This window comes from Geospiza fortis, unplaced genomic scaffold, assembly GCF_000277835.1.
Source record: "Geospiza fortis unplaced genomic scaffold, GeoFor_1.0 scaffold351, whole genome shotgun sequence".
Lineage (NCBI taxonomy): Eukaryota > Metazoa > Chordata > Aves > Passeriformes > Thraupidae > Geospiza > Geospiza fortis.
Genome location: NW_005054419.1, coordinates 2,397,628 through 2,410,321, shown reverse-complemented (window position 1 = coordinate 2,410,321; position 12,694 = coordinate 2,397,628). Strand labels below are relative to the sequence as shown.

The window sequence follows — 12,694 nt, the reverse complement described above, 5'->3', positions numbered from 1 at the left end:
ACTGAGTAGAAGACACAAAAATAAAGTATAAGCATGAAAGAAAGCAATTATAGTTTTTCATATCTGTATGAAATTAGCATATCTAATATTCATATCTATGCTAACTGAACCTATTCTAGTTCTGCAGAAAGGAAAGCTCTACTTACTCTCACAGAGACGCCTCCTCAGCTTCCCCCGAATTTTGTCGATGGCGTTGTAATCAGAGACATGAAACACGTGAGCAGACTTGGGCTCTGAAGCAATCTCATCAAGTTCCTCTTTTAAGGCTTCTCCAACACCCACAGCAAAAATCCTAATCCCAGCCTGATGGGCTGCAGTGGCTGGATCCAAGACAAAATCCTGGCTCCTTCCATCAGTCAAAAGGATGGCCACTTTTTTAACTGTTCGATCACTAAGTCTCCCACCGGCTTCTTTGGAAAAACTGTAGGTGGTGATGTACCTGAGAGCATCTCCAGTGTTGGTGTTACCCCCATAATACTGAATCTGTCGTGCAGCCTCCTTGATCTCCTCACGGGTTTTGTACTTGCCCAGGTCGAACTCTGTGGTCGGCCGATCGCTGTACCGCACCACCCCCACTCGAGTCTTGTCTGGGCCAATCTCAAAGGTTTCCACCAAATTGGACACCCACTGACGAACTTTCTCAAAATCTTCTTTTCCAACGCTGGAGGAGGCGTCCAAGAGGAAGACAAGGTCGTAGTGAACGCTCTTGCAACCTGCAGGAGAGGCAGAAGACATTGTTAAGGGGAGATGAACGCAGAGGACCAGACACAGCAAATCTTCCCTCGACACAGCTCCCTAGCGAGCAGTTTGGAGGAGGCAGGAAACCCTCTCCATATCCTGCAGAGGAAGAGCAGATTCCCAGCCCTTCTTCCTTGTGATTCACCTCATCAGTTTCTGGACATCTACGGAGCAGCACAGACTTGGCTTTGAAATGCAAACCCTTTCCATTCCTCTGCTTCTAACTACTTCTGCTCAATCCTTCAGCTACACCCCCTGCATGAAGATATTTTTCTCTGACTTCATTGCAGTGCCTTTGCTCAGGCAGTGCTCTGAAATGACCTGGACAGATCAAAAGCCCTGTCCTGACCTTGCCTATGCCAGTCCTGACCCAGGGTCATGAAGCTTTCATGTCCCCTCTTGCATTAATGTTATGATTCATTTGTGCTTAGCAAGAAGCAGTTATTTTGCCCAGCATGATATTTCGATGTAGCAGGTCTGTAACAAGACTATTTCAAATTTGAGGCTTTCTGCCACTGCCTATTGACTAAAGGATGACTTACTGAATTTTGGAATGTGTTCCTCAACAACAAAGGGCAGCTACCTTATAAGGGAAAAGTTCACTTATCCCCACAACCATCCCTTTGCCTCCAACCATGATATTTGCAATGTGAGGCCTGTATAATCCAAAACAAAAAGCTATTTTAATTGCAACTTGCCCTGTATCAATCCAGACCGGTTGCCTATTTGTCAGACACTTGCCAAAAAAAAGGAGATCTCTCAAGAGATGTTTTTTAGCTGTTTCTGGATACATGCAAGTCAGGAAGCACTAGGTCCATAAAAGTGCCCAAGACTTATCAATATAATGTCCCAGCTGGACAAAATGTGCATATATATATATATATGCTTATATTTATTAAGCATATTAAATATGCTTATATTTATGTAAACCATATTATAGACCACAGAGTTTTAAGACTGAAAGCTGCTCCGCAAAGTCAGTTTGGTCACAGCTGCCAACCATTGCTTCTCCACAAGTCCTCGTCTCACCTTGTCTCAAAAAGTGCAACAGCATGTTTGACCAGTGGTAAAGTTACACATTTCCTACTGAATTCCAGCATTTGAGCCTACAGAAGGTCACAAAGTCTTCTCCCACACTCAGATTTTGACACAAATTAGGTCTGGACCTTTTTGCTCATCCCAGGGCTGTCACCCTGCTTGGAATGGAAGAATTCCACAACAGTCCATGGCTCTGGAAAGGAGGGAGTGGATAGCTCAGCTACACAGAGAGGATTTGCCTTCAGAAAAGAGTAAAAGCATTATAAAAGAGTAGTCAGTGCTCAAGGCATTGCATGATGACCATGAGCGTGATTGAATGGAGTGTGGCAGGTGATGAGAAATGAGCATCACCTGCTGCTGTGTTGATTTCTGTAGCAAAGCACATCCCAGCACATCCCAGCTGCTGCAGGGCCTGTGGGAACAACCTCTGCACACGGGATTGGAATCGTATTGGGACCAGCCCATCCACAGGGGATCTTTTTGGAAACAACCTGTTGTGGTTTTAACCCCAGCTGGCAACTGAGCACCACCCAGCCCCTCACTCACTGCCCTTTAGCAGGACTGGGGGGAAGAGAATTGGAAAGGTGAAAGGTGGAAAACTCATGGGTTGAGAGAAGAAAGATGAAATGAAATGAAATGAAATGAAATGAAATGAAATGAAATGAAATGAAATGAAATAAAAAGAAGTTGTAATGAAAACAAAATAACAAAGATATATAAATAAAACCCAAGAAAGAGAAGTGATGCAAATGAAAACAGTTGCTCACCACTGACTGAGTCACAGTCCCCAGGCAGGAGTCTCCAGCCAAGTGTCCCCCCAGAATTTAATTTCTGAGCATGATGTGGTTTGTGATATCCCTTTGATCAATTGGGGGCAGCTGTCCCAGCTTTGTCCCCTCCCAATTTCTTGTGCTCCCCAGCCTCCTGGCTAGTGGGATGGGGAAATAAAAAGGGCCTTGGCTCAGTGTGAGCTCTGCTCAGCAGTAACAAAAACATCCCTGTGTCATCAACACTGTTTCCAGCACAAATCCCAAGCACAGTCCCAGAGCAGCTACTGTGAGGAAAATTAACTGTGTCCCAGCCAAAACCTGCATGTGGGACTGTGTTCTGTGATGGCATTTTGTGAATGAGGGAGTGCTTGTGTCTAACTCCAAAGCAGGAAAAGTCTGTCTGGGAAAACTCTCTCAAAGGCAATCCGAGAGTGGAGATGATGGTTTAAACCATTTTATGTTATGAAATGCAAGTTACATCTGTGGATATCAGCTGGGCTCTCAGTTGTGGTTCTGCTTAATTTTTGGAGACTATAAAAGGTAAAAAAATTAACAGTAAAAGGTAAGAAAGAAGCTTACACTTCCCCACCTTGCCTCCTTCCTAAATTCATTATTATATTAATCTATTCTGGCTGAAAGAATGTTAATTAGGTGAGACTAACTAGAGAGCAACACCCACAAGACCTTCCTGTTACTTATTTTAATGACTCTCAGCAGGTGAGACAAGAGCAATTTCAAAACAAACAGAACAGACAGAATGAATCCTGTCTGTGTTCAAGGGCAATGAGCCTTAAAACAAGGGGGAGTTAAGGTTTAAAAAGTGATGCCTATTCAAGGCAGTATTGCAGGGAGGAAAAGCATGGTCTTTCAGGATCATTTTTTTTTGCATTGGTGATTCTTTGCTTACAGACCTGGTGGCAGTGAGATGAAATGCTGCAGAAATGCTCTTAGTAAATATTAATCTACATTTTCAGCACTCTAATGTCCACTGCTAGACAAAATTGACTGTTTTCCAAGAATACCATAACAGTACTTTTTACTGGCAGAAACAATTCCATTCGTGTTAAGGTAATATGGGAGACAACTCATAGAAAGCAAAATTTCAGTTTTGTAATTGCAGAAATGCTCTCTGGGAGCATGATTCAAGAAGTTGTGCTCATCTACTCAGACACTGAGCCAACTGTTTTGCAATATTTCTTTTAAAAATAGTTCACAAACAAGCTATAAGCCCAAAATTATTTAAAGTAAGCACAGAATGAACATATGAATGGCTTCACTATATTCTGCCTGTGACAGGCCCAGAAGCAGAAAAAAAAGTGAGATTTCACTTTGTTTGGTTACTAGGTATTTATTTCTGGTAAACTTCACCCAAAAAAACCATAGAGAGATCATATAAGAAAGCTTTAAAGCAGCTATTCCTTAAACTGAAAAAGGTCTAAAAAAGTCTTTCCTTTCTTATAAATTACCCAAGCCCACAGAATAGCAGCTTCCTAGAAAAAGAGACAGGAAACCTCCATCTCAAAATGCCTTTGGACTCTTATAAAAACATTGTGTGGATCTACAACCATTTTTCATTTGAGGTGTGGCATCACTGATGTCAGATAACTCTTCTTGCTGCCACACGAAAACCAATGTGTCCTTATCAAGGATCCCCATAAGAACAGTCCTTGAGCTACACCATCCTCTAATGCACTCAGTGGGATTTGGGGGAGAGTGTTCATGAGCCCAGGCCAAACACTCAGAGACCATGTGCCAGAGACCATGCTAATAACCAGACAGGAGAGAAACATTGAATACTAGAGTCATTTAGGTTGGAAAAGACCTTTAAGATCATGAAGTTCAACCATTAGCCCAACATTGTCAAGTCCATCACTAAACCCTGTCCCTAAGCACCACATCAATGCATCCTTCAAGTGTCTGGAATCAGGGGAGGGTATGAACTGCGCCCTTGGCCCTGTTTAGCTCACAGGGAAGCCCCAGTCAGGCAGAAGATTCACCAGGTCTCATCTGACACCCACAGGAGGCGATGGAAGAAGTGATCACTCCATGCCAGTGTGGGGTACATGGAGCACATCCAGAGCAAGCTGTGGTGAGCTGCTCCTCTTGCTGTGGGTAGCTGAGCTAAACTTTCTATGCCTGCAGCAGAACCAAAGACCCCAGGTAAATCACAGCCTTGATCCCTGAGCTTTCTCCACCCCTAAGGCCTGTTTTATGTATTTCCAGCACTAACTATCTTGGGTTGTCTATAGATTTCCTCCTAGAACTGATGGTTCCCATCATGGGAGAGCCCAGCAGCTCCGGGGCGGCGAGTGGAGCACGTACCTGCTCGTTGTGCCGCGGTTCTCTCCCCGCTGAGCACCAACGCGAGAAGAACCAGCAGCTGGAGCACACGGCGCCTTCCCACCATGGACGTATCCATATCTCCTTTCTCACATCAGGTCCTCTTTTCTCCAGGGTGCGAGGCTTGTTGGAAATCCAATCCACAGCCTAGAAAGGGAAATAAAGAGCAAGTGTTATCTCACAGCAGCGCCAACGGCAGTAATGATGCAAGGCATGAGAACAACGTTCTGGAGAGTCGCCTCCTCTGCCTGTCATTTTACTTGACTAGACATAAACTGCTCAGACAAAGAGGCAGGAGTTCACCTACTTTTCAAAAGCTATACTCGTTCACTGGCTCTATTCACTGTGAAGCAGCTGAATGGAAACAGGAGAGAGATTACCAGATTATTATACTTTAATTGAGCCCACTGCCAACTACACAATCAGCGCACTGGAGTGGAAACCATTCCTGACCTGGCCCTCCCACGCATTCATCATTAGGAGATACACAACACAGAGCCCAGATACAAACCACTACAAATCACACACACAACCCGTTGCCACTTCACCCATCACTGCTTTCAGTTCTGGAGCCCCAAAAATGGCAAATGCTAAAAATACAGCACTGTTTTCTTGCATGCATTTGTGGCCATCAGTCCTTCTCTGTAGGAGTAAACTCAGCAGTTTCAAAACAACTTTCCCCTATTTAGCTTAAAAATGTGCAAAAGCTCAGGGTTATCTTCAATATAAGGTCTTTGTTTGGGTTGACATTGAGTGGAGTCACTGAAGTCAGAAGGTATTGTAAGGAGCCAGGTAAAGTGGCTGAGCTGTTAAAAGTTAAGCTGTGTTTTCTAACACTAGACTGACACTTAAAAAAAAACCCTGTTATTGCTCTTGTTTTATTATTTTTTATTATATCATAAAGTCATTGCAGTTTGATCTACTGTTTGCACACCCAGAAGGTAGCAACCAGCTTCCACTCTGCAGCTCTCACTGCCTGAGGCATTATTTTCAAAAACTTTTCCCCATCTCCTGATTCTTTCTTTTCCTCTTTAAGGATTCTAATGATTTCTTTGTCCATTTTCTTGGGGAAGTTCTGCCTTCTCAGTCTTTTAACATGCACGTCTGCTTCTCACTGTTGATAGCTGGGTAGAAGTCATGAAGGGGACACTGTCTGATGTAGTTCATAGCTGCAGAGTCAATTATGCCTTCTAGGGTATTTATTTTCAAAGCAATAAGGTTCTGTGGGAATCACAGACAGGAAGAATGGTGGCGTCAGCATTTGTTCAAAACCCGTTTTGATCAGTCAGATGTTGGGCCTATCTCTACCATGTATCTCAGCATGTTGCGCTGGTTTAGGAAATTAAAAAGGGGAAAAAACTTTATGAAGTTGTCAAGATGTCACTATAAATCCTTATCCCCGCAAAAAATACAGGCTCTTTCCAAAAGATAAAAACCAGGTTATTTTCAGAAGTCTGTATCATATGCAGACAAGGAGAAAAGCAATACATATAATAAACCATTCACTGTAAATAAAATTTGGAAGTACCTGCCAGCAGTGGAACTAAATACAAGAAAGATTTTTTAAAAAATCACATTTATTCATGTACCAACCCTAAATACAAAGGACACAATCAGGTGCTGTAGTTTACACCTCAGCCAGATGATGTCCCTACAAGACAGTGAGGTGTTCAGGTTTGAGCCAGCTGGAAAAGGCTGCAGGGTAAAAAAGGCATGAAAATACCACTGTGCCCTACAGGAGTTAGAATTTCTTTCTAAATAATCACGTTATTGAAATACCAATCAGGCAGCTGACTGCAGAGGGATCAGGACAGGCATGACTTAAAATATCTGCGGGAGCCTTCAGCCCAAGGTTTCTGCTCCCCTGGATTTTTTTAGGAAACATTGTTTTTGGGTACAAGTGATGGGACAGCAGGTTTGTGGCAGCAGCAAGAGCTGGGAAACCAGATCTGCCAGGAGACATCCTGCACTTCCAGCGCTGAGCTCAAAACGTCCTTGCTCCGTATCTGGGCTTGCACGGCTGTGAAGTTTTATAAATACATTCTTAAAAACAGTCTTGGCCAGCTGCTAACCCACAGCAGGCCAGGATAAAAGGAGCAGAGCACCAGCTGGTGTCAGTCAGCAGAACAACCCGGGCTCTGTGAGCAGCAAATGCAGCTTGGTGGATGGGGCTCACTGGGTGCATGTGGGGTTCCACCTCAGCAGAAGAACTCCCTCTATGGCCAGGCCTGAGGGCTCTGTCTCTAAGGGCTCATTCATCTCCCCTCCTTGCCAAAACACTTCAAGGACTCATTTCTGCATTTTGAATGCTGCAAGGTGTCTCAGAGCAGCCATTTAGGCTAAAAATAGTGGGGAAGAAAAAGCCACAAATCAAATCAGAACATCTGCTTAAAATCTATAATCATAACTTGTGGTAGCTTTAATACACATTTATGGTTCAATATTATTCTTGCATTCAGGCCAAAATATATAATTTTATCCACTTTTATAGCACAAAGAATTGAACCAAGTCTCTTAACTTGCAACTACTTTATGTACAAATATACCAGTGACAGAAAATTGCCCCACTCACATCAAAAGAACTCATGTCATGGCAATGAAGTCTTCAGAGGTGTTATAAGAAAGGTTGGAAATAAAATATTTTTAGCTATGGGTTTTCCACACTTGTTTCTTTCCCACCTCAGTCAGCCACTTTGAGACTGAGCCCAGTTTGAAATTGCAGCAGCTGATCACTATTTATTTCCCTTTCCAGGAGAAAAGGTCAAAAAGGAGCCAAAATTAAGACAGTTTAGTTTTTTAGTTTTTTCAGAGTGATCCAAGACTAAGAATTTCTCTATATTTAACCCTATTTCCAAATGGCCAACATGGATTTTTTTTAATTACTATTATTTTTAGTTCAGCCTATCATGTGGGAATAATTTTGCTCAAAGAAGCCTAAGTCAATGTACATAATTTAAAAATATCTCCCATTTTCTTTTTATTTCACAAACATCACATTGGGATTCCCTTGTGATGCATTAAGGGATATTGCAAAAAGAACTGACAAATCCTATCACGTCCGAGTTTATTACCGAACTGTGGACTCTGTGTCTGTCTTTTTAATAGTTTAATGGGAAAAAAAGGAGTGAATACTTCTGGCAACATGCAAACATGATGTGGGAATGGCATCCTGGCTGGGAAGTCGGTGAATGTTAGAGTGAGCTCTCTACACTCAAAATACAAGCACAGCATAAAGCTTTTCATACCATCTCACAGCTGAACAAACAATATGCAAAAGATAGGCATGAGTTCTATATAACTTTCAGCTTCAGGATGGCTTTTTGGGGGGGTTAGTATAGAGTTTTAGGTCAGCTGTAATCCATGGTAAGGTCTCTTTTGTTTTGAACAATAAGTAAATACTCTTTGGGGAATGCACGGCAAAAAACATCAATTTAAAAAAAAAAAAAGATCCAAAGGGGAACTCGGATTTCTCATCTCAACACTGCAATTCAGAAAACAAGGATGAATAATGTTTTTGTGCAAAATGACAAGCAAAATTGTTTGTTTAGGAGTGGCATCTCGAAAAATAAAAGGAAAGACACAGAGGGGGCAGACACAGAGAGTGTGGCAGAGAAGAAAGCTCCATGGCACTTCTAGGAGAAGCAATTTGCACTGGCTCTGGATATACCCAATCTCAGCCTCTCCAGACACTGCTCTTCTGTCCTGGTTTGAGAGATGACACAAACAGCAAAATCCACGCAAGCTAGAGATGGAAGAACACAGAACACTTTCTGATCTCCTTCATTCTTCAGAGGAGTGATTCAGCCACAAATATTCATAAAACAAAACAAAATAAAGCTGCAGTCACAGTAAGATGAGCATTTCAGGGGTTTGATTTAATAAAACTTTTTCTACCTCATGTGAGCAAAAGTTCAAAGACCCTACAGGGACAGAACAAAGACCACTGAATCAAAGTTAAATGTTAAAAGTATGCCCAGTTATGTACTTTGGACTCCTCATTAAAATATTCGAGCTCTTGCTTGCATATTACTAAATTATACCACTGAATTGTTTGTCTTACTGTTAAATTCAAGGGGGGCTGATTCTATTATTGTGCTTGATTTCATCCATTCGTCTGCTGCCACTGAACATCACCATATGCCATATAAATGTTGTAACTATGCTGGCATTCATAATGTGATTTTAAATGTCTTTGGTATGCTCCTCTGAAGAAGAGGTTAGCTGGGGGTGAAAAAGACAGTGTCCAATTATACAGCTTTTCACACACACACAAAAAAGAAAAACAAATATAAAACCCAACACACTAATACATCTGACATCTTAGTAGAGTCAGCTTGTTGATTGTGCTTCTTCCAACTACTGAACTAAGCAATTTAATTATCTAAATTATTACTGATATGAGCAGGAAGCCAACTGTATAAAAGAGAGATGGGACTTTCTTCCCTGCTGATCATCCCATGGGTCATATATCTTTGTTCAATGATTTTTAAAGAAATTATCCAATGGCATTTCTGGAAGATGTGCATCTTCCCAGGCCTGATCCTAAGCCAACTGCAGTTAATGAAAAGAGGGACATTGATTTCAGTGGACATTGTTTAAAAACCCATGTGAATAATAGAGCAGAAAATTCTCTGCTAACACCAGAGCTATTCCTGAGGTACTTTGCTCAACTACAACTGAGCCCAAGTCTGCTGAAATCAAGGAGGAGACTGTCAGCAGACCCACAGTATGCTGGATGAAGCCATTCATGCACCCTGCTAGCAAAAAACTCTTCAACATCTGCTCTAAGTGCTGGTGAGGCTGCAGGGGGTGGGACATTTCTTCTCTTCATTTGCAATGACAGAATCACAGAATTGTTTGGGTTGGAAGGGACCTTCAGGATGATCTCATTCCAACCCCTGCCATGTGCAGAGACGCCTTCCACTAGACCAGGATGCTCAGAGATCCATCCAGCCTGGCCTTGAACACTTCCAGGGATGGGGCAGCCACAGCTTCTCTGGGCTACATCACATTTTAAGAGCAACTTCTATCCCAATCCCTAAAAATCTGATCAGATCCAGAGTCATGGTTAAATGTGAGCCAAAGCAGTTTTTCAGCTTTATGGGAGATGAAATGGGGCAGTGGGAAGGATCAGCAGACCATTCCACCCATCAATTTGTTTGCCTTTGCTGAACTCTATTACTGCCCTGAGGCACTTGGTGCTGGAACTGCCCAGGCCCATGAATGATTAATATTGCTGCAATTGGAAGTGCTTGATTGTGCGAGAAATAAAGTACATACTGATAATTTAGGAGGGGAAAAATAATATATGGCTGTTCCCTAAGTGATAGGTACCTGTCCAGGAGACACAACAAAACAGGAGTTGAGTGGAAAAAATCCTAAAAAGGAGCATAGCCAAGAGTCCTAGAGGGCCATAAAACACCAAGGATTATCTCAACGTGGGCATTTCCTAATTTTCAGCCTGAGAAATGTTCCTTTAACCTCTGTGGTGCTGCACGTGCACACACAAGGAACCCTGAGGCAAGGTCAGAATTAGAATACAGCTACTCCTGACTCCTTAACCTATGCTTGGATCAGGCATTCCACAAGTTGACCCCTCATAAATGCATTTACCACAGACGCTTTAAAACAAGCCCTTACTGGTTGTCTGCCAAATCCCTGCTATTCTAAAACATCCTCACTGCTAGAAGAGGACTTTGCAGGGTATTTTTGCCTGCTGCAGCCACGCAGTGTCTGCAGGCTGAAACCTTGAGGCAATCTCCCCAAGTATAACTTTTCAGTGTTTTGCCCAGAGGAAGTGACTCCAGATTTAAATTGTACTCTTGCATATCAAGCTTAGAAATCTTTCTACTGATTGTCCAAGAAAGCCCCAAGGTAATCGACAGTAAAATCTGTGACAGACTCTCTCTTTGGCATCATTGACCAGACTGTCAGGAAAATCTCCACTGCACCCTATGAATGAATGTGTTTATGGACCAGCCAAATCCACAAAGGGTGACCCCTTCTCACTTCAGCTAACAAGGAGTTTGAATTTAAAAATAAGTTCTACACCTAAAAGGCTGGTTGTGTATAAAACACAGTTGCTCAAGCATCCTGGTAAGCCTTACTGAAATAGTTACCAAGGAAAAGACCCATGGGAAGTGTCTCAGAGTCTGAAGGGATTAAAAGAGCTGATAAGGAGAAGCTGATAAGGGGAAGCTTTGCACATCTGATTTGGGAAAACAATGCCTGAAAACAGACTATGCCCAAGAACCAGGCACCTGCACCTGCAGCCCTTGTACTGACAGCTTCTCTCACCTTGTTTATTTACTCACTGGCAAAGGCAGGAAGAATGTCTTGAACTTGAAACTGAAGCATTGGTTCAATACTTCAAGATGCTTTCTTTAAAAAAAATAGCAAAGTAGTTTCTCAAGGCTGCATTTTATTTGAATTTTTTTAAATAATTTTTTCCCCTTAATTGTTACTTACTTTCCTCTGCAAAGCTGTAGCCTCTTTAGCATGGACCAGGGAAGTAGCAACAGAAAAGGATACTCAGAGGTTGGTTGACTTGTCATAATCTTATTTGCACTATCCTCCTCTACCCCCAAAAGATTCTCAAGTGTATAATTCAAGTCACAGAGATTGCAAGTCAATTACAAAACATGTTGGTCGATTTTCTGCCTCTGCAGTGGCTCATCTTTTGGGATGCAAATTTACTTGAATCTTCTGGATATTAACACAATATTTTTAGATACATAAAAATTTAGGAATGCACTTGGAAGAAAACACACTCCAAACTACATTACCAAGTAGCAGGTGCACAGCTCAACCACCCTGATAATGATTGTATTGCACAAGGCCAAGTTAGAAAACTTTGCCCATAATTTTTTGTCTTCTTTTAAACCTAGCACAATGCTGAAATGTCTCTCATGTTGTTGTTGAAGCAGGGTTTGCAGCACGCAGACATCCTGGAAATGGAAAATCCATCACCTGAAGGTAATACACATCACACTGGCTGTTTGGGGTAATAAATAACATGATTTCCAGAGCTTCATACATTTAAATTAACCTCCACATCTGTCTGCAGGGTGTCCAGATTAAAGAGGAGTGATGCAAGCAAGACAAAGACCAAAATGATGTCCAGAAAAGTTATGGTAGGACCAGTTTGTGATGGAGTGGAAAAACCCGGGATTTTTCCTCAGTACTGCATGTTCAAACTCTCCTTAGATGTATGTATGGAGCATGCTGATTTTGTACAGGGTCACAGAACATCAGTCCTTTGGCCTAAGCCCTGTAAACCTGTACTGGCAAAGTCCTACAAATCCCATTTCCTCTCAAGCAGAGGCCAAACTGTTCCAACCGACATTAGCTATTAGGAAGAAGCCTTTAACACTGAGCCCCTGAAGGCTATTCAATATGAGAGTACTCCACTCTTACAGGGCCAATTTCCTGCTTTTTATATCCTCATGGAAGTTCTTACAGCTCTTGGAATGAAATTTAATATTTTCTTTTTTAGTACAGTCGAGGATTATGTCAGTAAAAAGACCCATATGTAATGGCTTTATATAGTTAGCAAGCAGAGCTGGAGCAAGGAATCAGGATGGGGTAACAGCCTAAATCTATTTGGAAAATAGACAACATACTTTCTAACAAAGAGGAGCCTGGTGAACGCATTTCCCAGAACTCTTAACTGGGGCAAGGAAGAATTACTCTGCATTCCTTGCTCTCTGCCTTATGATAATGGCCTGGATAACCAGAATCCCTACAAACTCCAGAAATGAGCTCATGCCCATTGTCTGTCACTCTCAGGGCTATCAACAGGGCCATGC

At 42.2% G+C, this 12,694-nt stretch overlaps 1 protein-coding gene across 1 annotated transcript in view; it reads right to left on the bottom strand.

Annotated features, from left to right (window-relative positions):
• Nucleotides 1–12,694, bottom strand: part of LOC102044817 (collagen alpha-1(XXII) chain) — a gene marked incomplete at its 3' end in the record, with an annotated part of 130,581 nt that overhangs the window by 98,536 nt on the left and 19,351 nt on the right. Inside the window, exons 2-3 of the mRNA XM_031061611.1 lie at nucleotides 4,869–5,033; nucleotides 147–713 (exon numbers count right to left, since the gene is read on the bottom strand). Coding sequence (XP_030917471.1) covers nucleotides 147–713; nucleotides 4,869–4,965 — 664 coding nt within the window. The remainder of the gene's footprint in view (nucleotides 1–146; nucleotides 714–4,868; nucleotides 5,034–12,694) is intronic.